Source organism: Paramisgurnus dabryanus, chromosome 12 (assembly GCF_030506205.2).
Source record: "Paramisgurnus dabryanus chromosome 12, PD_genome_1.1, whole genome shotgun sequence".
NCBI classification, from domain to species: domain Eukaryota; kingdom Metazoa; phylum Chordata; class Actinopteri; order Cypriniformes; family Cobitidae; genus Paramisgurnus; species Paramisgurnus dabryanus.
Genome location: NC_133348.1, coordinates 37579683 through 37606301, shown reverse-complemented (window position 1 = coordinate 37606301; position 26619 = coordinate 37579683). Strand labels below are relative to the sequence as shown.

The window sequence follows — 26619 nt, the reverse complement described above, 5'->3', positions numbered from 1 at the left end:
CATCTGTTAAGGAGTCATAAAACACAAACTGTCATAAAACCATCTGTTAAGGGTCATAAAACACACCCTGTCAAAACACCATCTGTCATGGGGTCATAAAACACCATCTGTCATGGGGTCATAAAACACCATCTGTCAAGGGGTCATAAAAACGACCTGTCAGACAGCAACTGTCACCGGGTGGGGGAGGGGGTCATAAAAGTTTGACGAGTGCCGTCCCTATACAACTACTGACATTTAATTGTAAAAAAAACATATTTAAACCTCCTCATATGCACGTTTAAAGTTAATCCCTCACTGAGATTTAAAACAGAGTTTAAAGTAATGGAGCAACAGGATTAAAAAAATCTAGGTTTACTGTCAAATTTAAACTTGGATAAAAATGGCAGTTTAAATGAAAACCTGATTATTTTTAAACGGGTTTTAAGTTTGGTGCAACAGAATTATTAAATAAGCTTTGATTTAAACCAGATTTAGGCCTAATCCTTGTTGGTGCAACCCACCCACACTGTACTTTTATCAATCCGAGCCTGGGCACGCTTTCATCATTAAGATGCGAATGTTTTGAAAAAAGCAGGAAGTAAAGCGCTCTCTTAACACTGGAACCCATCGTAATGATAAGTCTTTTGCTGGATCCCAAACCGCCTACTTCCATACTATATAGTACGCAAAGTAGCGCTTTTACGTACTCTATAGTATGGAAGTAGGCGGTTTGGGATCCAGCTTTTGTTTTTTATTCAGAGTTGTTTGGTGCACCCCTTTCAAAGCCTACAGCGAAGGCTGGTTTGGACTATAGCCCTCTACTTCCTGATTGAATGACGTCAATAAAACAGTTTTTGACTAAACTCAATACATCAGTTGCCAGCTTTGGCTTAAATGGCTCTGATAACTAAGCTAAGCTGCTGTCGAATAACAACAGACTAAACAAGCTACACAATCAGAACTCGATATGTATTTCTGAAGGAGGGACTTTTTAGAACAAGAAAGACATGTGCCCATTTTTAGGACAGTGAAAACAGCGCTATACAAATAAGTAAATTGTGGGAAAAATAACATATGTTATATATACAGGAAAAACGTGACCTTTATAACAAAAGATTTATGGTCCTCTGAAATAAGGGGATTTATGTAATATTTTTAAATAACTTCTACATGTTGAATTCAGATGTATATACATGCCCTTTAATAATACCATGTGCACTTAAACCAGATGTGAATTAATTAACAATCCTAAACTTTGGAAAATCAAATAACTGTCCCAAACCTTTTGGGGGCACAATAGTTCTAATGCCACACAAAAAACAACTACATAACAACAAAGTAAGCAGTATGTTTAAACAAATTTATTTATCCATTTATTCATGTGTGTATGGGACAAAGCTCAAATTGCTGCTGCTAAGAATCATTAATTAGTTTATTCTCCACTGACTTTGCTGGGATGATTTTGACATCAAAGGGAATGAAGAAATCGGTCAGTGCTTTGACATCTCTGGGGTCAAGAGCATATTCCTTTGCCATCTTCTCAGTAGTCCATGTTTTAGGCATGCATTTGCGATTGTTTAGGACAGTTAAAGCTTCTACAAGTGAAAGTTTGCCTTTTGGAACATCTCTTATGTTACAGATACCATAGGGGTCACCCGGTAGACTGAACTTGAGCAGCCTGCGCTCCGTCTCCTGCTCTGTCTTTTTTAACATGGTAACCTGCAGAGCATTAAAGCATAGACAGTTAGTATTTTGTTCATGGATTAAAGTGAAAAAAAAGACAGACATTTTTTTCAGGCTAAGTCATATTATTTTAACTAAAACTTTATGTAAATAGGTGGGAAGACAGCATTTTAAGGGGGGATGTTTTAACCGCTTTAAAAGTGTCAGTTTGCATATTTTAAAAGCCATTGTTAATTTATGAAATAATATACCTATAAAATATACTTACCTTGATATAATTATCAACAATCTACATTTTTACCATTTTCAATGTGTGTTTGTATTTACTCCTGATTAATGTCAAGCTAGCATATTCTTTTTGCCATTAATGTCTCCTTTGTGTTGGAAACTTTTTTAGCGAAGACCAGGAGACTTGGATTTCCTCGAGCAGTAGTCTTTATTGCAGAAAGCGTTCTTGGAATCAGAGCATAGAGCTCGGGGAGCTGCAGTAACCAAGTCTGACTTTGGGTATACATGCATTACATTTAAAGCCATTCAAAGGGGGCAGTCCCTTCAGATGGAAACAATGCCTTTAGATTACAATATAAACATGAAAGAGAGGTTACAGTCAGGCAAGAAAGGACAGCTGTAAACGCATTCCTGATCATCCCCCTTTGATCAGATAACCATTACGGCAGGCTGGGGTCTGTGTAAACGCATCCCAGATCATCCCCCTTTGAGTAGATAACAAATGGTCAATATGCCCTATGAAAACAAAGGAATGCATTCCAGCTAATAGCTTCCATTACTTGCTGTTTCTTTCATATTTAGGTGAACAGATACATAAGATAATAATTAACAAAACAAAAACAATGACTTCAAATTATATTTCAACAATTCCCCCTTTGAGAGTTCTAAATAACTCTCACATAATTTAATTATAAACCTTCATAAGTCCATTCTTTGACATATGTTGGTTAACATAATGTCCCATCTTCTAGTCTTGTAACATTGGAAGTTACAGTCAAATTTGACGTGTGTGAATTGGTACAGAATATCATGATTCTGTTTTTTTTTCTGGAACCAAAACTGTATACTGAAAGTTCTGCAGTCCTTGAATGTAGATGCGCTGTGTTTTGCTGCTAACAGTCGTTTCAGATGTTACAGTATGTAGATTTTTGACACTCCAAATTCTTTGCGAAATGACTCTTTTGTCCACACTGCTGTACAGGGTGACTCACACCAGGATGTCACTGTCATGTCCAGTATCTGCAACACAAAAAGAAAGACACGAAAGAGCAGTATTCTATTCAAAACATTTTAAATTTGAACATCTTGTGATCGTATAGTTTTAACTTCCTGGTGATCGTATAGATTTTTTTTTTACCCTAGTCTGTTTTAGTTTGACACCTAAGGACCAGGTGAGGTGAGGATGAACTACATGAGGGGAAAAGCTATGAGGGAATCTTCACCACAGGGTTTGGCCCCCGACGCTTATTGCATTCGGTTCTGCCCTGGGCTCCTCACTGGTCCATGTGTCCTAGTCTGTCCCTGTCAACATAGGAGCTATCAACGTCTTAAATTCTAAATAAACTCAATCCCCCTTTTAAACTGTAAAATAAATTCTTAAACAACAACAACAACAAAAAAATCCTCTTAAGAAACATCAGTCATAGTAGACATCATCCAGATTTCATCCTTGTAAAATTTAATACAACAATAACCTCTCACAGCCTTAATGATTAGACCCTTAGCAAGTTACCCCACAGATTAGATGTAGAAGGGAGGGGCTGCTTTAGTATTGTGAGCAGGCTTTGTAAGAGCTGAGAAACACTGTTAATTTCTCCAAGTATCTTTTTGCCTTTCCTACACTCTTTTAAATAATGCCCTTGCTTCCCGCAGTAGTGACATTTGATTTCTCTCCTAAAACATTTATTTGGCCCACTTTCTTTGTTAGCCTTATTCAGCAATGCTGCTGCTATTTTGACATTTGTCTTAACATCAGAATCTCGTTCCCAAGTGGTTAATCTGTCCAAATTGCCTCTCAGAGTTGCATTAGACCATGTTAGGTCTAGGAAGGGCAGAGCATTTCTGTATTCAGATAAAAGGCCATCAAACCATGTGCGGACTAGTGGTCCCTTATTATTTAATACATCCTCAGGATTATTTGCTATCCCACTGTATGCTGAAGCTGACTGACAAAACCTTTCTGTGTATTCACTCACAGTTTCATTTTTTCTTTGCACACAACTAGTGATCTTAGTCCAATCAACCTTTGGTCCAACAATGTCCCTCAGTATGGCTAACACTCCTTCTCTTAACCCATCTTTATTTGCATCCTGTAACGCATAACTTTTAATAGCAGTTTCAAAAGTACTGAATTCTGATTCAGACAAAATTTGTGACATAAGCTGCATGATGTTAGCTAAAGACAAGTCATACAAACGGATTTTTCTGGACAATGCTCCTCTGAACTCAGAAAAATTAGCATATGCTGATGGCAAACTCTCAGCAAGTCTATCTATTGTTTCTGGAGCTACATCTTGTAGCTGAACTACTGACATTGAAGGAAATGCAGTTCCAACATTTTCACTTTGAGCCTTTTTCCTTGCTCCACACACCTTAACTGAATCACATGCTTTGTCAATTGTATTATTTCTGTGATTAACACAAACACTGTGTTCCTGTCTAACAGGATGAACATCTGAGTGTTGTTTCTGATTGTCTTCTAGTGAAGACATGTCATGGCCTATCTTCTCATTAGGAGAGATAGCATGAGAACACAAATCTTGAATTTTCTTCTCTAGTTTTGCAATACACTCAGTTTGCTTTGCAGCTAAAGCCAAACTGTATTCTCTGTAACAGTAAATAATGCCTTTTGTGTTGTTCTTTCTAACACAGGCCCCCAAAACTTTCTTACACTCTTCAAGAGTCCACGTCCTATCTGGATCAATACCAAATTTCTGTGTTAGATTCTGTCTAACTGATTCTGACACGATAGAATCCATGTGATTATTCAGGATTGAGCTAAACTCATTGTCTGACCATAAAGGGGTTGCAAGTCCACCTTTCTCAGTTGTGGGAATCAGTCTAGGATGCCTTTTAACCATTATTTCCTTAAAGTGGATTTCTTTTAACAATCTGTGGTAAACAAGTTAAACCAAACTTCTCTGGCTAAACAGAAGATAACCAAAATGCTTCTTCCCTGATACACAAAAGACACACCAAGCTTCTTCTCTGACCAAGCAGAGGATAACCAAATTCTTCTCTGCCTAAACAGAGGATAACCAAAATTTCTTCTCTGATAACCAGAGGATAACACAAATTTTAGCACGTTATGCTAATCTTCCCTGCCTAAACAGAGGGTAAACCAACATTTGTTAACAGGACCCTGCAGCTGTTTGTTAACACTTAAACACATGTACTGGTCTGTAGAGGTTCTTTTGATAGAGTGACACTCACCAAATCAAAGTTGAGCTGAAAAATCAGTCTGTAGTGATGTTTGTAGATATTTGGTAAAAATGAGAATCTCTATCCGGGTCACGGCACCATCTGTTGGAAACTTTTTTAGCGAAGACCAGGAGACTTGGATTTCCTCGAGCAGTAGTCTTTATTGCAGAAAGCGTTCTTGGAATCAGAGCATAGAGCTCGGGGAGCTGCAGTAACCAAGTCTGACTTTGGGTATACATGCATTACATTTAAAGCCATTCAAAGGGGGCAGTCCCTTCAGATGGAAACAATGCCTTTAGATTACAATATAAACATGAAAGAGAGGTTACAGTCAGGCAAGAAAGGACAGCTGTAAACGCATTCCTGATCATCCCCCTTTGATCAGATAACCATTACGGCAGGCTGGGGTCTGTGTAAACGCATCCCAGATCATCCCCCTTTGAGTAGATAACAAATGGTCAATATGCCCTATGAAAACAAAGGAATGCATTCCAGCTAATAGCTTCCATTACTTGCTGTTTCTTTCATATTTAGGTGAACAGATACATAAGATAATAATTAACAAAACAAAAACAATGACTTCAAATTATATTTCAACATTTGGCATATATAGGGTTGCCGATACAGAACAAAAGAGGGATACTGCAGCAGTGCGGGTATGGTTTTGAGTAGGGGTGTTGTAAGGTGTACCAAACCCTGACAAAAGATATTTGTAAGCCCAGCAGAATCAACAAGAATCTTTTCTAATTCTTGTTGAATTAACATCTTAAACCCCTCTCAAAGAATTCACATCTACACCCGAGAAAACCGCTCCATGGTATGAGGTCACACCCTACCTCACTTCCTCCCCATCTCCCCCTCTTCACATTCTCTCAGGACAAACTGTATATGGAATGCTACATTCTACATGCACAAAGAATCTGAATCTGGTCTTGTTTGGTATCATATGAAATGTTTCAATGGGTTTATTAATGTGACAACAGAAATACATTTTAAATTGTAACAATAAAAGTAAGCAAACTTCACCTAATCTTAGGAGACACCTCCTACCTTAGACATATTGACCAACCCCCCACTGTATGTATATTAGGCAACACCCCTGGGTTTACAAGAACCGATCAGTATAGATGGAAACCAGTAGGGGTGGCACGGTCCATGAAAAAAATCCGAACCGTTCGGTTCGCTTGTCTCGGTTCGGAGCGCGTGTGTGCCGCACGGTTCAACGGTTCATGGCATGCGCAATGTAGTCTCATGCCCTGTATGTGACCTCAGATAGCGTGTTTTCCTTTCGCGCGAAAGAAGAGGTGACTGGTTTGGAGTATAAGTACTGCAGGTTATGTTACGTGTAGAAATGGCAAGTGGGAGAGAAAAGGAAGTCTGCCCGCAGTTGGAGGATGCGCCAGCGTCATATAAGTTTGGTGTGTAGAAACATATTTTTATTTCATGTTACCTATGATGACAGCGGAAATAAAACAATAGATAGAACTGTCTCTATGGGTTGAATGTGTTCGAACAGCCCCAGGAGATCGCCTTCTCTCCGACCATTGATCTAATCTGAGGTACTGACCACATTTTACGTCTTTTCGTATTCAGCGCTATTTTTAGCCTTTCATTGATAAAACGAAAGCGACTGATTTCCGCGTAGTTTCATTTTGCTAGCGTGTGAAAGTTGCGCTATCTTATTTCATAAATTGCTCCTCAAAGTAATCAGGATAGTCAAAAGTGGACAAAAGAGACTGATTTAAATATTACAGTTGTAAAGGTTATGTTTCTCTCTCGTCCACAAATACTCTCAGTATTAAGAAAGCCTCTCAGTGATAAATCTAAGAGCTACACTGAAGTTGGCATTTTAATAAATGCAAGTTATCTTTGTGTGCTAAAAATGCACATAAAGTTCATGTATGGCAATACACATTCTCTTTTTTGCCAAATAAATGAAAAGCATGTTGAAATCATCAATGTCTTCCCTCTTGCTCTATCAAAATCTCATCTGGCTTTCCTCAGAGATGGTACCAATAATGGGCTTAAAGTCAAATTTAGTGCATGATTACATGATATAACTTTTTTTAATACTGTATCCTAAATTATGGATAATTAATACATTAATAAGATAATACATTTCTGGAGTGTTACAAATTTAAAGAAAAAATAACAACAAGAACCGTACTGAACCGAGAACCGTGACCATAGAACCGTGATACGAACCGAACCGAGGGTTTTGTGAACCGTGCCACCCCTACAGCTGATATTCATGTATATCATTATCACAATGCTTTTTTCTCTGGATATTTAAGGAAAGTGGTAAAAGATTCAGGTGGGATTTTCCACATTCAGAAAGGAACTCCCATGATGCTGTCCTGGCACAGTATCATGTATTTTTCTTTTATTTAGTAATTTACAGTTATTAGGGAAAACATCGTAGCTACGCAAGAAGCCACCACTCTACCCAGTAGTAAATTTAACACTAGATTACCATACGAACATCTTGAGTCATTTAAGGCTACTACAATAGAAGAGCTCTCTTAATTAGTAACATCATCCAAATCATCGTCCTGTATATTAGACCCCATTCCCACAAAATTACTTAAAGAGGTATTCTCTGTAGTGTCAGACCCAGTATTACATATCTTCAACTAATCGCTAAAACTAGGACATGTCCCAACAGCCTTCGAACTAACAGTTATTAGACCGCTCATTATAAAAACCACACCTTGACCAGTGAGTTCTTAATAACTTATCTCAAATCTCCCTTTTCTTTCTAAAATATTAGAAAAGGTAGTGGCAAGTCAGCTATGCGCATTCTAAGTGAATAATAGCACTTATGCAATCAGGATTCAGGCCCCACCATAGCACAGAGCATCAGATGCAGAGAAGCTTATCCACACTTTTATGACCTCTAGAATAGACTACTGTAACTCGTTACTCGGGGGATGCCATGCAAATCAGGTAAACAGACTTCAGCTAGTTCAAAACGCCGCTTCAAGAGTGCTTACTCGTTCTAAGAAGTATGACCACATAAGCCCAATTCTGGCATTCTCACACTGGCTACTAGGGAGGGAAATTATCGATTAATTCATTAATCATTAGTTGATTGACCTTATCAATTGATTAACGATTAACTGATAGATGGCTGTCTTTAACATAAAAAGCTAAATATTGCTAATATACACTGAATAAAATTGCTTAATTGATGTTTTATTGTAACAGAATTTATGTAGTTTACCAAAGTAAATTATCCACAGAAAATTTAAATACATCAAAAATAATTGTGCACTGGCTGACCTGTTGCATCTGAAACATTAAGGGTGGGTTGCACCAACAAGGATTAGGCCTAAATCTGGTTTAAATCAAGGCTTGTATTTAATAATTCTGTTGCACCAAACTTTAACCAAACTTTTAACCTGTTTAAAAATAATCAGGGTTACACTGTCATTTTGATCTAGGTTTAAATTGTACAGTAAAACTAGATTATCTTTAATCCTGTTGCACCATTACTTTAAAGGTGACAGAGAATGAAAAACCTTTTTTACCTTGTCTTTGTTGAATAATGGTAGTCTACCCACATTCACAAACATACAAAAAGTGCTAAACATGCTAAACATCTCAGTCTCATAGAAATTCCTCTTTTAGAAATGTCAGCCAGAAAACAGCCCAATCTGAAAAACTGATGCTTATGACATCACAGGCATCTAACTCCCCCTCCACTTTAAAATAATTGGCTACATTTTAAGAGTGGCAGCAAAGTCAGCCAATCAGTAATGAGATTGCAAGTTAAGCCAGTAGGGGGAGCCAAATAGGTGCAAAACCACTTGTTTAAAATCCCCCACCCTAATAGAGCTATCTGAGAGAGGTTTTTAGGAAGCTTCTAAGGCATTACAGACCCAAACAACAAAATTTTGTCTACATGTCACATCACAGAACAAGAATAAATACTCTGTTCAATCATTCTATGTCACCTTTAAACTCAGTTTTAAATCTCAGTTAGGGATTAACTTAAAACTTGCATATGAGTAGGTTTCAATATTTTTTTTTACAATTAAATGTGCGGCTAAATCATCAGAAGCAGACAACCCGAGTGTGGTGGCACTATTCAAAGATGTGTTTATTATAACGTCTCAACAGAGTGAGTTTGGCAAAAAAATTAAAAGCACAGGTGACAGCTACCAATGCTCGTATGCGCTTCAGCTCTGCATAAACTGAACGTCAGCGGATGAACAGACACACAACGGCGCTTCATGACAAATGCGCCGGCACATCTTGTTCATTATATGACAATATCTGAGCCACAATATATTTCCTGCCACATTTCTCCGTTAATCAAAAATAGATTGTTTTAAAAAACTGCTTATTTGTGCGGCTCCCCCACCCCATGTTGTATAAAAAACAACAAAACAAAACAATATATATTCTATTAAATATATGTATATTAAATACTATACATATTTAAGGACATTTTACGTTATTTATTTGTTTATATTTTTGTTAAGTGGAATTCGGATGTGAAAAGCGGTGCATAATAAACTTAGTCTAACTAAACTAAAACATAAGAGGTGATGTATAGCTTTACTCTACATAAATGCTTCTTGCTTTAATGTTGCGAGTTCCTCTTCATATGATCTTATAGATTATCTTTTCCTTTACCTGTCGCTGTTCTCTGTGCTTCCTCACACGCGTCCTCCGTCAAAAAGCACGACCGGCTACTGTAGTCTATTAAAATTAATATGACGTTGATTTTTAAAAGCCATAAGCACACCGCAATCAAATGTGCTGTTAAATTTGCTCTGAATGAGCATGCTTTCGGCATGGTGTATTTTTTACGCATCAATGAGATGATACGAGATGAGATAATTAAGAGACAACTTATATGAAACGATTTTTTTTAAGCAGCAAACAAAACTTAAATTAATTTAGAAAATTATTTCTGAACCACCCTGTAATGCCCTCCGCTTTCATGTGATCACATATTCACCTTCCCACCACAGCAGCTAACACGTACGGCTGCATGCAAGTTATGAAGGTGGTATCTTAGCGAACTAGAGCTGTTGTACTTCCTCGTAGCTTACTTTGGGCTTCTTTAACATAATTTATTAATTTAAAAGCTCCCACACTCCACTCCGTTTTGACCGCCTCATGTTTGGTTTCTCTTCTGCCGCCTCAAGTTTGTGTCGGGAATCTCACCGCCCGCGAGAATCTCGCCACCAGCGTTGTTCAATTACCCGACAATTAATGTAATTTAATCAAGTAAATTCTTGTTGACAATTAACCGATAATTGAGTAACCGTTTACATCACTACTGGCTACCAGTCAAATATCGCATACAATTTAAAATACTATTAATCACCTACAAAGCCTTAAATGGCCTAGCACCCTCATATCTTAGAGAATTCAATTCAATTTTATTTATATAGCGCTTTTCACAATTGGTTATTGTTTCAAAGCAGCTTTACATTACAAGAAGCAGGGGAAACACAGAAAAATCGACAGACAATATAAGTAGCAAAATTCAGTGGCTATGAATTAACTTCACAAGCGACCGTATTAATAATGTTTTTTTTTTAAGCCAAAGTCGGCTGACTTCCCTGGGGTTGAAAAAACCCCTAGGAGACAAACCTCAGGGAGGAACAAAAAGTCGGAGGAGGAAAAAAACCCTTGGGAGATATATATATTTATTGACGTTATATTTATATATTTATATGGGATGTAAACGGATAAGGAGATTTAACAAGTTCCGTCAAAAGTTTTTAGCTAGACTGAACCTCCAATCATAGCTTAAGTTTATATTTAATTGGCAATTTTTGAAAGCTACATCATGGGTACCTTTCAACAAGAGATTGCTGGATCATCATTGTTAAATTGCTTTAGCTAGTTACAACCTCTAGTACGATCAAGTTTGTGTTTGGAATCCACACAAAGGCCGGTGTGGACCGATACGACATTGGTAATCGAATGAATATGTTCAGTATAAACAAGAGTTATCAACTTGGTTATCATAAACACTACATATTTTAAACTCCAAGTATTTAACATTTTCTGTAAACATTTTGCAAGTCTTGAAATGAGCTACAAAATACTTATTTCTTCGAATTATGTTGAAATCAGTTTATAAGATTAGGACACTTGCAAAATTATCAATATGATCAAGATTAACAGAACTCATTTTTGCTGTAATAAAATCTCCAGCAGATTTCCGCTGCCACACTTGTACCATGGATGCAGAGGGTAGGGGAAAGCGGAGCACAACCTAATGCTTTTTGACTTTGGCTCTATGATAAAAAAATATTAAGTTAGATAAATTATTTTTTTACACAATCAACACACACATTTTTGCTACAAATGAACCCCTTAAAGTTTGTTTGTGGGACCTACCGCTATTGTACAATTACACCAAAGGTAACAGGAGTGCAAACGTTACAACTTACCCCATAGCTGGGGTTCATTGTAACAAACAGAGGGTTTGTTGTAACACCTGCTAGAAATATGAATACAATTCTGTCTATTTACTAAAGGTGGATATTGTTTATATATCTGCATATTATAGATAGATATCCACACATTCATCCATCCATGATCCTTCATCTAACCATCCTTTTATTAAGCATCAATGCATAGAAATACATTTTTTAGAAAGGGCTGCACAATTAAGACAAAAAAAATCATAATAGTGAGTTATTTCCCCTGATGTTGTATTACCAGTTATCATTTTAAAGAATAGTTTTTACATTGTTTTCATTTCATTATCATTGTATACTGGAGGCTTAGTTGTAACACTGTGTTACAACTAACCCCGCTGTGTAAAAATGTTTTCAATTCCATCTATCAGTTACTAGGAGTTGCTGACATGTTTTGAAATGGTGTTATGTTTTAGGTAACAAGACAGTGATTAAAATAATATAAGGTTGGATTTGGTGACTTACACACCCAACTCAGAAATCGAAAACAATTTAAAAACACTTCTAAATATCTAAAAACCAAAACACATCTAAACTTTACAAATTCACAGGAGATCATCTTCTGACAGTAAGAGAAAATGACCAAAAGCACAGATTGCTCATCCCTGTAGAAATATGTAAAGTAGCCCCGCTCACCCCTACATCTTGCCAAGTTTGAAAATAAAGGTGCACTTAGGAGGCACTCAAACTATTTAAACCAAACCGCATCTGGACACGTTTGACCCCAAAACCTGGTTTGTTTGATTAGTGTGATCGTTCTGTACTGTGCCCTGGCACGGTTTGGTTAATTGCCTGGCCGGCTTGCAGAGGTTGGCTCGAGTGCAGTTTACTTGGGCTAAGGAGTGGAAACAGGCAGTGTGATCGGAAATTGTGTTACGTTACCTGAATGTCCGAGCTGCACACACGACATACAGACTAAGCAATATTGAGAGGGATTTGTGTCATCGGGCACCAAACAACTCCGAATAAAAACACACACTTAAAGGAATAGTCTACTCATTTTCAATATTAAAATATGTTATTACCTTAACTAAGAAGAGTTGATACTGTAGGTTATCAAAAGTTTATAAATTCTAAACTTCTCACATGTCCATATTGCACGAAAAAAAAGGCACTACACTCCCTTGGGTCCACAGCAACACATCCGCCGCATAATAAAACTGTAGACAGACAGACAGACAGACAGACAGACAGACACACACACAGAAATTCCTGCCTTTATTAAAAAGAAAAATATGTTCAGCCCCTCCTTCCGAAGCTTCGAATATTCAATTTAATTTCTACTAGAGCTTCGAAGCTCAAAAAATGGTATTCGGAACAGCCCTAGTTGGAAAACAGGAAAACTACCTTCAGTATCAAAAACGCAATAATAGTCCCAGTTCTTAAAGGCGTTCTATGCATTTTCAGCGTTTTGTCAAACAGCGACCCCTAGAGTCGCTGGAGAATACTTGCAACTGTCGTAATTTCCCACCCCCACTCTGTACACCTCCGAAGATAATGACCAGGGGCCTCATTTATAAAACTTTGCGTAGGATTTGCGTCAGAAGTGGCGTACGGATGAAACATAGGACACGCGTACGCACAGAAATAATCGGATTTATAAAACCGTGCGCACGCACATCCTACGCATTTTCCCCTTAATAAATCACAATCAATTCTAAATGTAGCGCAGCTTTTGCGGCTTCATGACACGCCCATAGTTGTCCATAAATAGTCCGTGAAACGCCCACAAGTTAATATGCATTGATTGCGAAATCATGGCAAACACAGAGGAAATCAAAAAAACATAACTTCACTCAATGTGAAGTAGAAGTTATCGTTGGCGAGGTGGAAAAGAGGAGAACATTTTTGTTTGGAGGGCACAGTGTGGGCATTACTAATGCCAAAAAAGGCACTTGAGTGGCAAACGGTGGCAGACTCCGTAAATGCTGTAGCCTCACAACCTCGGACCGTGGCCGAAATAAAGAAATGGTCGGACATCAAAGGCACAAAAACGTCTAGCACTCCATCGCCAGAGTGTGTCTGCCACGGGTGGGGGAAAGGGGACATTGTTCAGCGCAAATGTAATTTCTTGTTGCTTTCTGAATGGTTTAGACCAGGGGTGGGGAACCCTGGTCCTGGAGGGCCACTGTCCTGCAGAGTTTAGTTCCAACCCTAATTAAACACACCTGAAAAATCTAATTTAAGTCTTCAGGATCACTTGGAAATGAAATTCAGGTGTGTTTGATTAGGGTTGGAACTATACTCTGCAGGACAGTGGCCCTCCAGTACCCAGGGTTCCCCACTCCTGGTTTAGACATACGCCATACATTGTTTTATTTTTGATAAAACACACTAAAGGCATATGCATGAATACCATAATTCCGTAGATTATGAAGATATGGTTTACTATGAAAACAACTTTCCCCAGTGGACAATTAATACATCTATCTATCTATATATCTCCTTAATTATCGATCTATCTGTCTATGTAATTGCATCTATATCTGCTCCGCCAGATGGACACATTGACGAGAATATCAGTTTTGTACATTATTTCATTCTGTGAACTATATTCTTTATGAGGATGAATTGCACAACATGCCAATATTATTGCAGAACATATTTCACTTTTCTTTTAGCAAATATGTGTTCATTTGAATTTCTGTTGTAATTTTCGATTTCTTTATTTTTTTGTTTCACTGCTGATCGATCAAACGGGTGTTCGTGTAAGGCTGTTAATTGTAAGACTTGCTTTGTGAAGTCTTCATGTTATTTATGAGAGGCAGTGTTGTCACTTTCACGTGTTTCTTCCATCTGCCGACAGTGTCGCCATTTCTCATTTCACCCGTTTTTGTGCGTACGCCTGGGTCAGAGCTTGCGTGACGGACAGCACATTTTCCCGTCAAGTTTGCTTTTTATAAATAACAACTATTGCGTAGAGAGTGGCGTACGCCTTCTTTTGTGCGTACGCAACGTTTATAAATGAGGCCCCTGGTAATGTTTCACAATTTCATACAAATATTAGGCTCTTGCATAGTCTACTTAACTACTGATGATGGTTATAGGATAATATGAAGTTTATTCCAAGTGTAGAGTAGGCATATAATAATAAAGTAGCCTATACCGCGTTTGCTGGCTTATAATGTTTTTACATGATTGCAGCTAAATCACAAGTAAACAGTCTATAGTCAATGTCTACTGTATAATTTCATTTGTGTTCTTATATTGTAATGTAAACATTACAAAATGCCATGGCAAAGTTAATTGTGTATGTTGCATTTTTAATATTGGTCGTTATAATGTCACTATACATGAATATTGCAATTTATCATTATAGTTTGCAAATTGTGCATGTTTACACTATTTACAACTGCTTATTTATGTCCTGATAATTATGTGAGATATTGACAACTGTTGTCATGATAATCGCATGACATACTACAAGCAAGCACAACAACATACAACATAGACCGCAAACAAGTTTACAAATAAGCAGAGCTGCCAACTTCTGAGTTCAGCTTGGAGTGAGATTTTTTTTTGGGGGGGGGGGGGGTTTGTGGGGGTGGGTTGTGGTAATAATTTTTAAGTCCTTAACCAATTGATAATAGTGTGGATTTTAGCTATTTCTGTATAAAATAGTTGGAAAACTGCGTAAAAATGGATTACTATACAAATCTAATAATATTTTACATATTAAATTGAAATAAAAGCTTTTACTGAGTTTAAATGACTGAAATTACAGTCTTTATTATTATTTCATACACTTCTATTATGCTTTCCTTCTGATAAAAGTGCCAAAAAAGTTCTTAAAATCTAATGAATAGGCTACTGGTCTCTGTAAAATGTATAACTGCAGATAACAGCAGCTTTGATTCAGTTTATCCACTTAGAAAGAGAAGCATAAAGTGATGATTTGTGATTGATTGGTGATAGAGGGACTGTCACAATCAAATAAACCAATTTATATTAAACTAAAGCAACAGATAATGTGCATGTCAAGACCATATAATTATATTTCGTATATATTATTGTTTATAGATGTCAAATATCAATTTACTTTTTTCTCTTTTATTAAAAACTGTCACACAGGGTTTATACAGAAATCCTTAAGTTAAATTTACTACTTTTTACTACCTTTTTTACTACCTTCAGAATATTTTTTAAAACCATCACGACACTGAATTGCAAGTGTTAATCAGCGATCTTTCTATTATTTACACAGATTTTGACATATATAACATACAAAAAAAGAATTAAAGTGAAAAAATTCTTCTGACTGAAATATTTTTCAGGCCAAGTCATATTCCTTTACCTAACACTTTATGTAGGCGAGACCAATAGCATTTTAAGGGGAGATTTTTTTTGCCATAAATTCCACATTGAAGTCTCATGTGGCATATAGGTAGCTGTAGTTTGCAGGGAATTTCAGATTAAGGCGAAACAGCTAAATAACTCACTATATAAAAAGAAAACATGAATATCACCACCTTTAATGATTGTTTTATTAATTATTTATTAATTGTAAATGTATTTATTTTAGCATTTACTAATAATTTTTTTATCAAAGTTGAAACTGTTAACATTAGTGAATGCACCATGAACCACCGTCAATTACTGTAATGACATAAACAAGAATTAATTAATGCTTATATACTCTATATTTTTCATTGTTTGTTTGTTATATAATGCATTTACTAATGTGAACAAATACAACTTTTTAATATCATATTATTCAGTAAACATAAACAAATAATCCAGGGTCTGTTCTGTTCACACAACAGTTTACAGTCACAGCTCTAATACAGTAACGTTATGTATGAATATAAACCCTGAACGAGTAACGCGAGTCAAACTCGTGTAGAATTCGCACAGGATGTCTGTAACCATAGTGACAGTTGTTAATTGAATGACTGTACATTTCTCAACAAAATATTATGTTACAATAGAGGCAGCGCTGATCTGCTAGTTTATGCGCAATGTTTCTGCTGTTTACTTTCTCCTAAGACCTAAATGGTCGTGTTTATATGAGGATATTTGCAAAGACGGGATTTTTGAGGCATATGTGTTATTTAAGGCCAATAAAGCGGCAAAAATACGTACAACACATGCTCAATGAGAATCGAATGCGCGGCTTGCATGCTCTTCTGACACAGAAACTGCGAACGCACTGTTGTTTGTGTTTGAATGGCTTAAAATCACCTGTTTTTAAACTGCTGTGCTTAAATATATGTACAAATGTTACGTTTTTGTGACCACACGCAAATGCAACTGCAAGAACCGACAGGTGGATGACATCAAAGTCCCGCGAGAGCATTTCGGAAGCAGTCTCCTCTTATGATTCCTCGTCAATCGCTCTCACAGGATTTGGATGTCATCTGCCTCTTGGTTCTTGTGGATCCACATGAAGTTTACCCACGAGTTAAACAAACCCGTTGTACCAGCCACTGGCTATATCAGCATAGCATGTAAAAGCGTGCCGCGGATGATCAGTAACGTGAGAAATCATTTACCCCCAAAATACAGGACCCCTTACGTTAGTCATACTGTGCAAAGACACGCAATTACCTGTTTGGTTTTCTTATCCCACGAACTGAAAGGCTTGCCAATCTTCATTATTTCGCTAAGCCAAGTCAATCGTCTTTTACACCTTTATCGATCTTCAAAACATCGGAGCCTTCCTGCATTATAAGTTTGACCATGCTAGCTGAAAAAGTTTTACCTCAGCTTAACGTGATACAGTCAGAAAACCCGGAGTGGATCCGGTCCGTAGTGATTACAGAACGCTTACAGCGGAGAGAGGAACGTGATTTGGCTCCACTTCAGGCTTTGATCACATCCCAGAGATGAAAGATCTTTGATTATTTGCCCAGATATGCAGGTGATTTGAACTAATTTCCAGGCATCATAACATTACAAAAGGCAATCGAAAATTTACTACCTCGTCAGATGACGCTTACTACTTTTTACTACTTTTTACTGGCCTTAATTTGGCATAATTTAATTTACTACCTTTTACTACTTTTTACAACCCCGCGGAAACCCTGTCACAGCAAACATCACACAGGCTTGTACTGATTACAGACATGCACACGCGGGTTGATTAAAATTGCTGTTTTCTGAGGGTATCTGCGTGCGTGGAATCCGGGCAGGTCTCTGCTTCTCATCCAGACCTTGACGCTTTGTGTGTTTGACTGGTGCGGCGCTGACTGATCGGCTTATGACATCAGAGTAACGCGAGAGCAAAGGTAAAGGCGGACCCTTTTGTAACATTTCGAATTGCTCTCGCGGTACTCTGATGTCCTCACTGCCGAAATTACTGCGCAGCGCCACATAAAGTGAAATGCTCTTTGACTTTTTGCAGCTAAGTACCAGCAACATGAGAAGTGGTGGCACGCAAAAGACAGTGAAGGTACGCTAAAATATAAAAGTGTCAGTACTGCGAGCACTGGTTTAGCTACTTACATTGTGCGTTGCTCTTTCACCATCGCGCAGCCGCGCACTCGCTCTGTAGTTTGTAACTGGCGCTCCGGCATCTGTAAACAATAACTCCACCTTCTTTGATTTGATTGGCTTTCGCATTATTTTGACTTTGACGAGCGTTTATGTTGATTGAGGCAGGCCAGATAGAGATAGCTAGGCGTTTTACAGTATGTACAATTAGGTATATTAGGCAATTATTTCGTGACTTTTATTAAACTCAATGGGAATGTCAATGGTGGGCACGAGCCTGCGTGAGAAAATGGATATGTGGCGTGAGAGCGTGAGAATGGGGTCAATTGCGGGTGTCTCACGGTGAATGCGTGAGAGTTGGCAGCTATGAATAAGAGATTTACTTACTAGTCCATCAACAAGATCGCCAGATCAGCATCCCTGTTCCATACAGTGCGGTCTTTTAACTCACGCCAAAGAGTAAAAGCCTGACCGAGTGGGACTTTTGTCCGGTTCCTAACGTGGTCATATTTCTTTTCCTACTCGCTTCCGAACGCGCTTTCTTAACTTTTAAATCGTTTAGCATCACGTCTCAAATTCGTGCGTGCACTTGTTGTTATAGGCTTGATTGACTTGATCGGCGCTGCAAGAACCGATAGCCGGATGACGTCAAAGTGCAGTGTCGGATCATTCTCGCGGTACTTTGACGTCATCCAGCGTTCGGTTCTTGCAGCGCCGCACAAAGTCGAACAAGCCTAACGTGTGTGACGTCGTTGCCGTAAAGCAAGTTGTGATTCTCGCGAGATTTGTCAGGGGCGGTTCTCTCAAGCTTGCATTGCTGGTTTTGCTAGCGGCGTCCTCCCCGAGCTTCAACAGGAGGATGATTCGCCCTACTGTGAAGTTTTTTACCACCGAAATAACTTTGAAGCTTTTATATTAAGGTAAAATAACTGCATGGTGTGTCTTTAAACCAGGGAAAGACCCATCAGATCCAACTAGCTATAGACCGATTGCATTGACCTCACATTTATGCAAAATCATGGAACAAATGGTCACAGAAAAAAATATCATTTAAAAAAAAAAATTAAAAATAACAAAGTGGGTTTCGTAAGGGTCGGAACACAATGGATTCTATAGATGTTTCATCGGACACACAGGCGTTGTCGTGGTTACGTGTTTGATTGGAACATTACTTCCGGTTTCTGTTTGTTTAATTGTCTGACTACATCTCTTTTAATTAATTATACGGATTGCCATCTCCCCCTGTCTTTATAAAGAGGGGGGGAGACGGCAATCATTGTAATTAATAAAAAATGATGTATAGTGTAGAAATAAATAAAGGGTAGACCATAATGTGCATGAAAGTATATTGTAATCTTAAATATTAAGATACACAGGATTGTACAAAAGGCAAAATGTGCATATGTGCATAACTGTAGTCTTAAATATTAAGCTGCAGAGGAATGTGCAAGAGGTGAATGTGCAGACACTGTCTATATGAGGTAGTGAATTAAATTTTTTTAATATTACTGATAAAGTGAATATAAGTGGTGACATGTGAAAGAAACAAGAGGCTGGTTTTGAGTTAAGAAGCCTGATGGCCTGGGGGAAGAAACTCCTCCTCAAGTCTCTCAGTCTTTGCCATCAGTCTGCGAAAGCGCTTATCAGATGGCAGCAAAGTGAAAAGAAGGTTAATGGGGTGGATGGAGTCCTTGATGAATTTTTACAGTTCTGCTTTTGCACCGTTTGAGGTTGATGTCCTCTAGAGCAGGGGTCACAAACCTTTTTTAAACCACGGTTCGCTGAGTTGCTGTTCGAACAAAGTGCGGAAAATCCTCCTTTGCGAAATGTAAAACGTTTTAAACTTAAGTAAAGATAAATCAACCATGCAATAGGGCTGTCACTTTTTATTCGATATTCGAATATGCATTCGAACATGACGTGAAATATCCGTATTCAAACTATAAATAAACCATCCGGTTTTTTAAATGCCACGTGTAGCGCATTTTTTACAGTAACACCTCGTAATAGGAAGAAGGCTGAGAGTGAGACCGACGGCAACTGTGCGCAAGAGAGGGAGTCAAATAGGACCAAAATGAACCTAATGTGCATGTCAAGATAGAATAAAAGTTTGTATATAAAATGACATATTGTTTATAGTGTTAAATATTATAGCAGAATAAAAAGCTTGTGTTAATACGTTCGCATTATGAAATTAGCATGTATGAAGATAATTTCATAATTTTTACAACGCAATGTAAACTTTATATTAAACTTCAGCATTTGTCTTGTAAACGGATTTGAAATGATCATGTGCTGACTGTTGCGCGTCATGCTAGATTTTCGAATATATTCGGATACATTGCACGATATTCGAAATCCGTTCGAATTTGATTTTTCTCAAAAGTGACAGACCTACCATGCAATAGAAAAATGTATAATTGCTTTATTTATAGTATATTTTCTACAGACGTGTAAAACCATATTTTGGCGGATTGTTCTCACTAGTTTGCCTGCCCATTTAGTCTTAATAATTAATGGTAAACAAACTTGGCTTGCTGTTCTCGAAGGCAGCTTGAATCTTGGTCGGGCTCGAGCCGCAAGTTCAAGTAACAGAACAGAAGAAAAAATGCAGTGAAGTAGGAGAGATGCCAGAAGAATTGCAGCTGGGCCCGAAGGCATGAACGCTTCTGTTTACCATATGCTATTAATTAATTAATTAATTAATAAACTAGTTACATTTATATAGTGCTTTTCTGCAGACCTCAAAGCGCTTTACATATGAATGGGGGAATCTCCTCAACCACCACCAATGTGCAGCATCCACCTTGATGATGCGAGGCAGCCATTTTGAGCCAGAACGCCCACCACACACCAGCTATTAGTGGAGAGGAGACCGAGAGTGATATAGCCAATTAGTATATATGGGGATGATTAGTAGGCCAATCGGCAAGTTTGGCCAGGATGCCGGGGCACAACCCTACTCTTTTTCGAAATGACATCCTGGGTCCCCGCCACTATTCCAGGGTGTTAGGACCCACACAGACCACAAGGTGAGCACTAACACCTCTACCAGCAGCAACCTGGTTTTCCCAGGAGGTCTCCCATCAAAGTACTGACCAGGCTCAAACCCCACTTAGCTTCAGTGGGCAAGCTACCTTGGGCTACAGGGTGATATGGCTGCTGGTATAATGATGATTGACACAAGACGGTTTAGGTTTCTTTCAAACCTACGGTAAAAGTGTACCCGTTAAAATATTATTACTGCAGTAAAAGAGTTTATTTTAATGCCTTTATGGTGCCACAATCGCTGGATAATTCTGAAGTTGTTTTACAGAAGAAAATAATTACTTTTCAGTCATTTGGGATATAAAAGAGTTGAACGTCTTCATGTATTTACATGATTTGCAAGGGAAAATTTGCAAACAATTTATAAAGTCATATACCTCTGCAATTCTTTGATTAATTGTGTTTTAAAAGTACTGTATGCTCAAACTCTAATGACAGCAATGTTATTGCCGATGTGCTGGTAGAGATATAGAGAGAGAGAGACTGAGAAAAAGAGAGCGCAGCGCTGTACAAAAGTGGAAATGGTGTTATTTGAAGTCAGCTCTTAAAGGACAAAATATCTGATTAAGCTATTATGTAGCGATTATACAAATTTGTTCAGGATGTTCTTGAGACCGGGTATTGGGTCGCGACCCGGTGGTTGGGGACCTCTGGTCTAGAGATGGGATAGCAGACCCTGAGATGCGCTCAACTAAGCACACAACTCTCTGCAGTGCTTTTCAATCTTGGCTGGTGCTGTTCCCATACCACACTGATAAGCTGTACTGTATAATGTAAGTGTTTCACAACATAAAAAAAGAGTTTTGTCTAAAATCAGTTTGTATCATGTAAGTGTAAACTGTCAATGTCCTCAGACCATCTTATGAGATTCTCTGAGTTAACTTTAATATGCATAAATGAATGCAAAACTCTGTCGGTTTACTTGTCTGATATTTTTAGCTATAAGCTGTATACATTAACATTTAGACTAGAGTTAATTTCATAGAAATGCTAGTCAATTCTGTTTGTCTAAAGTATTCTTTAATATGTACTGTTTTGTGTATTTTGCAATTTTACACATACAATTTTACACATACAAGGCCTACTACTGTAAAACTACTTTCAAAAGTTTTCAGACAATACAGGCAAAAATCTTCAGTTTGCTGTGGAGACAAAAAATGTCTAAACATTAAATGATAGACAAAAGTACAGAAATTACACATTTAATTATTTCACCTGTTTTAACATATACACTATTCCAACTCAACGACACAACAGGTTTGTATTTTAATACTTCTATCTTATGTGGCCATGTTGAGACCATTGGCTCAGAAGTGTTCAGCTGTGTCCTAATACATTAATTGTTCACACCTGGGTAGTATCAGTTTGATCCATTTCTTTCTTTTCTTCAGAGTTTTGCGTTTGGAAAATGTGACTTTTGCACTTCTTACACACTGATATTCATCTTACCAATTTCTTGTCTCCACAGCAAACTTTTGGAGGTAAAGGGCAGGTAAAGAGCTTGAAAAATTATATGTAAATCCACCAAATCCTGGCCAAATTACAGAGATGCCAATTCGCATAGTACTTCAATGATCATCACCTTGGCGTTTGGCAAAATATGATGGGTCACTTGCGGGAAAATTTTTACTTTAGAAATTACAGACATGGCCGAGTCGCATGGAATTAAGATCACAGACAACCTTAGCAATTATAAAAAAATGACTTAAGATCACCAGGTAATACTTATTAAATTTGAATAAAGCTTAAAGGAGACATACCATGCAAATCTGGCTTTTTCTATGTTTAAGTGCTATAATTGGGTCCCCAGTGCTTTTATCAACCTAGAAAATGTGAATAAGTTCAACCCAGTACACACACCTACAAAGTGACAATTTTAACATGCTATAATAAATTATCTACATGGTAGTTTTCTTTAAAAAAGTATTGTGAAATGTCCCCTTTAAGCTGTACATTGATGTACTGATGTAATACTTTGCATTTATAAATTATTTAAATCGCTGTGCGCTTACAAATTTTTATTAACATGCTTCTACTGAAGCATAGTAATAAGCGTACTTGTTTCTGTTACATAAAAAAAATGTTAGAAATGTTACACATAACGTTCCTTCTAATCCCTGAAACTCAAACCATTATCAGATGCCCCCTCCACCATTTAAATAATAAATTAAGATCATAAACGTGCAAAGAGTCAAAAATAGCGAAAATGAAACACTACCTGTCGACTAGGAAAATCTTTGGTCGAGGGCAGCCCTACAGACTACATTAAAGTGCCCATATTATGAAAAACTCACTTTTTCTGGGTTTTGGGGTGTTATTTTGTGTCTCTGATGCTCCCACACGCATACAAACTTGGGAAAAAATCCATCCATGCTGTTTTGAGTGAGATACAGGTTTCTGAATGTCCTCTGCCTTGAGTCTCAGATTGTGGGAGTTCAAACTCAGCTCCGTTGTGACGTAACAAAACGTTTCGTCACATTCAGTTTGAATTTTCCCACCCACCACCCCACTCGCAGGTCTCCACCCACCAGGTAGCTAGAGAGCACTGAGCAGTCACTTGAATGATACCCTCTGTGCTGTTATCATGTCTCACGGAAATAACAGCGCTATTTGGATATTATGGATTATACTCCCGCCTACTTTTAAAAACAAAGTTTTAACGCCTGGTTATTGGAACCCGGAGTAATCTAATATACAGTGTGTTACGACGCAAACAGTCCTCAGATTGTAGGCGATAAGACCTTCATGCGAAATCTGATGTAAACAACAGACTATGTATCTATAGTTCACGGATTATAAGCATTTGTGGACAAAAATGGTCATTGGATGTATTTTATTGGACTTTCATGGATCATTCACACATCTGAAACAGACTGGATTCGCGATCGCGTTGTATCAACACAAAAGGTAAGAAGTCACGTTATATTTTGCATGTTGTCATCTTCTGTCACAAAATACTACATTTATGATGCTAGAGCTAAAAGTTTTTTGCCAAACTAACTGAGACTACGCCCCGGCTTTTCTGACGAGGCTAACCCCCGAGCCTCTATTAACTTTACGGTCCGCATAGATATATACACGGTCCGGAGCTCCCGCTAGCTTCTAGCAATTAGCACGCGGTCCACAAGCAGTATACATCCCCCGCCGGGTCTTAATTTCTGTAATTTATGAAAATAATGCGTTTGAAAATGTTTTATAACGGGAATATGTTAGCATTGTCCAGGGAAAACGAGTTTATTGTTGTGACTGCTAACGTAACATCACAATTTACTCTGGAATCATTGTGTGTCATGAGTTTCTTCTCCTGTAGTGTAACGTTACTTATTAGTGATACTTTTCTGCATGATTTGTCTGTTGGCAACATAAACCGTTAATAATAATAATATATAAAATTAAACACAGTATGGTCTGTACTGCTCACGATACCACTGAGCACGCGCACGGGCACATGACGTTAGTAGTGGGGCGTAATCAAAGGAGCAGCAGCTCATAAATATGTAATGACTAGCTCAAAACGGCACAATCGGAACTGCCCTGAAACCGAGGCTACTAGAGATGGGTAACAATCTTTTCCTACAAGCTATTTCGAGCAAACAACTTTTGAAACATGCTTTATGGAACTCATACACCTATATAACTTGTGGAAAAGCAGTCATAAGAAGGGCACTTTAATATATATTTAGGGAACGTCCCAAAATACAAGTGTACTGGCAGGGGTTAAAAGGGTTAATAAGAGATATACCAATGCACCCAGTCCTTTTTCTGCTGAAGGGATTCCCCGCAAATCAGTTTAGTAAATCCGGTTTGTTTGTATTACATATATAGAGTTTATTTTGCCCATCCTTTTACAAAGTAGTACTCGTAAACTATCTATGGCATTTATTATTTTGTTTTTCTTCATTTTAGAATTTATTTCTGCAGAAAAACAATGATCAAAATCAAAACATTAAATTTTTCAAAATTTGGTTGATTTGTCACGGAAACACCCATACACGCGCGCACACACACACACACACACACACACACACACACACACACACACACACACACACACGAAAGTCAAGTTATTTGAACTTCAAACCTGAGATGCTGGATTGTCAGACTCCACATAAACATCTTTCAACATGGAGAGCAGTGGATCATCCCTCTGGTTAATTTTGTCTAGATAGATAGACAGATAGGTCTTTATTGATCTCACTAAAGAAATTGAGGTGCATTAGCAGCATTAGAAAGTAAAAGTACACAACACAAGCACACAGTACACATAGACCAGTGGTTCTCAAACATTTTTAGCGTGCATCCTCTTATGTGTGCATCCCTTTGTGCCCCCCACCCTAAAAATGTATTACATTCTAAAACTTTAAATTTTTTAAAATCTAAAACAAAACATTTTAAAATGACACAGTGCAGGGGTCTCATTTATAAAGCGTATACGTACGCACACAACGGGGCTCGAAACACGTGTACACCAGTTCTCGCGCAAAGGTTGTGATCTATAAGTCTTAATATTTTTTGCCATATGACATTTTTGGCTTTTGTGCGTATGTAGACTTTTAGTAAGGATCCTACGTACAGTTTTATAAATGAGGACCCAGTGCTGTTGGTTAGTAGCCTTATTCATTTATGATAAATTAATGTATTTTATATAAAACTGGGGGCCCCTGACATCACAGACATTTAAACATTACAGCCACAGCCTGTAAACAATTGACTGAAATAAACATTATAAACTTAATAAAATCAATTTACCACACTTTACAATTTGCAAGTGAAAATAGATGTACAATATACAATTAAACACAATTTACAAATGTAGGCTACATCGATTAAAAACAGCATGGTACAGTGTCAAGAGTCTGAAGTTATTGCACATATGCTGAAGGACAGACGTATAAGGTGAAGTATAAGGTGAAGTATAATAAGGTGTGAATAGCAGAATAACTGTGAGGGGACACAGCTCATATGATGGCAGGTTAATGATACCTCTGCACATAGTAGATGAGTTATAAAGTCTAATGGCACTTGAATGCTCTCTGTAATGATGTCTTTAATGTTGACTGCTGGCACATAAAATTCATCATGTAGAAACTTGTAAGAACAGGTTAATTAACACTGCCATACATATATTTTTTTCACATGCATGCTTAAATTTATTTAAAAGTTATCCAGATCTGTAAATCCCAATTTAAGAGACGATACTCTTATCTTATGATTAACTGTTATATCTAGAATCCTGTAATATAATGCGTCACCTGCAGTATTGTGCTGGGGAAAACTGACTGATGTTTGATGTCTTGGTGCTGCTCGGGGTTTTAATTTGCTGATTTCTCGGTGTGCTCGATTCTCTACATTAAAGTTTGCAATCACGCGTGTTAGTCTTGCGCCCATCGTTGACATCTCCACACAGAGGACGCAAAACCTTTTCTTTTAGGGTTATTGTAGCGGCTGACAAGACGGCTTATGATGCGTTATCCCCACCAACTGGACTGGAGTGTATGAAGCACATTAGCTCTCCAACATTATAGCTCTAAAGCTCTACCCCAACGTGTCGCCCCGCCCTATCGTCCAGGCTGGACTCTGGTGCACTACGAGACAA

General features: G+C 37.8%; 1 protein-coding gene across 1 annotated transcript; it reads right to left on the bottom strand.

The window, feature by feature from the left end:
- Positions 1–1328: 1328 nt before the first annotated feature.
- ndufaf4 (NADH:ubiquinone oxidoreductase complex assembly factor 4) lies at positions 1329–26493 on the bottom strand. The gene is made up of 3 exons (XM_065263701.2): positions 26276–26493; positions 25105–25184; positions 1329–1701 (listed from the first exon to the last, which is right to left on the bottom strand). Exons 1-3 carry the CDS (start codon positions 26418–26420, stop codon positions 1396–1398), a joined length of 531 nt encoding a protein of 176 aa, XP_065119773.1. The 5' UTR covers positions 26421–26493; the 3' UTR covers positions 1329–1395.
- Between the last annotated feature and the right edge of the window lie 126 nt (positions 26494–26619).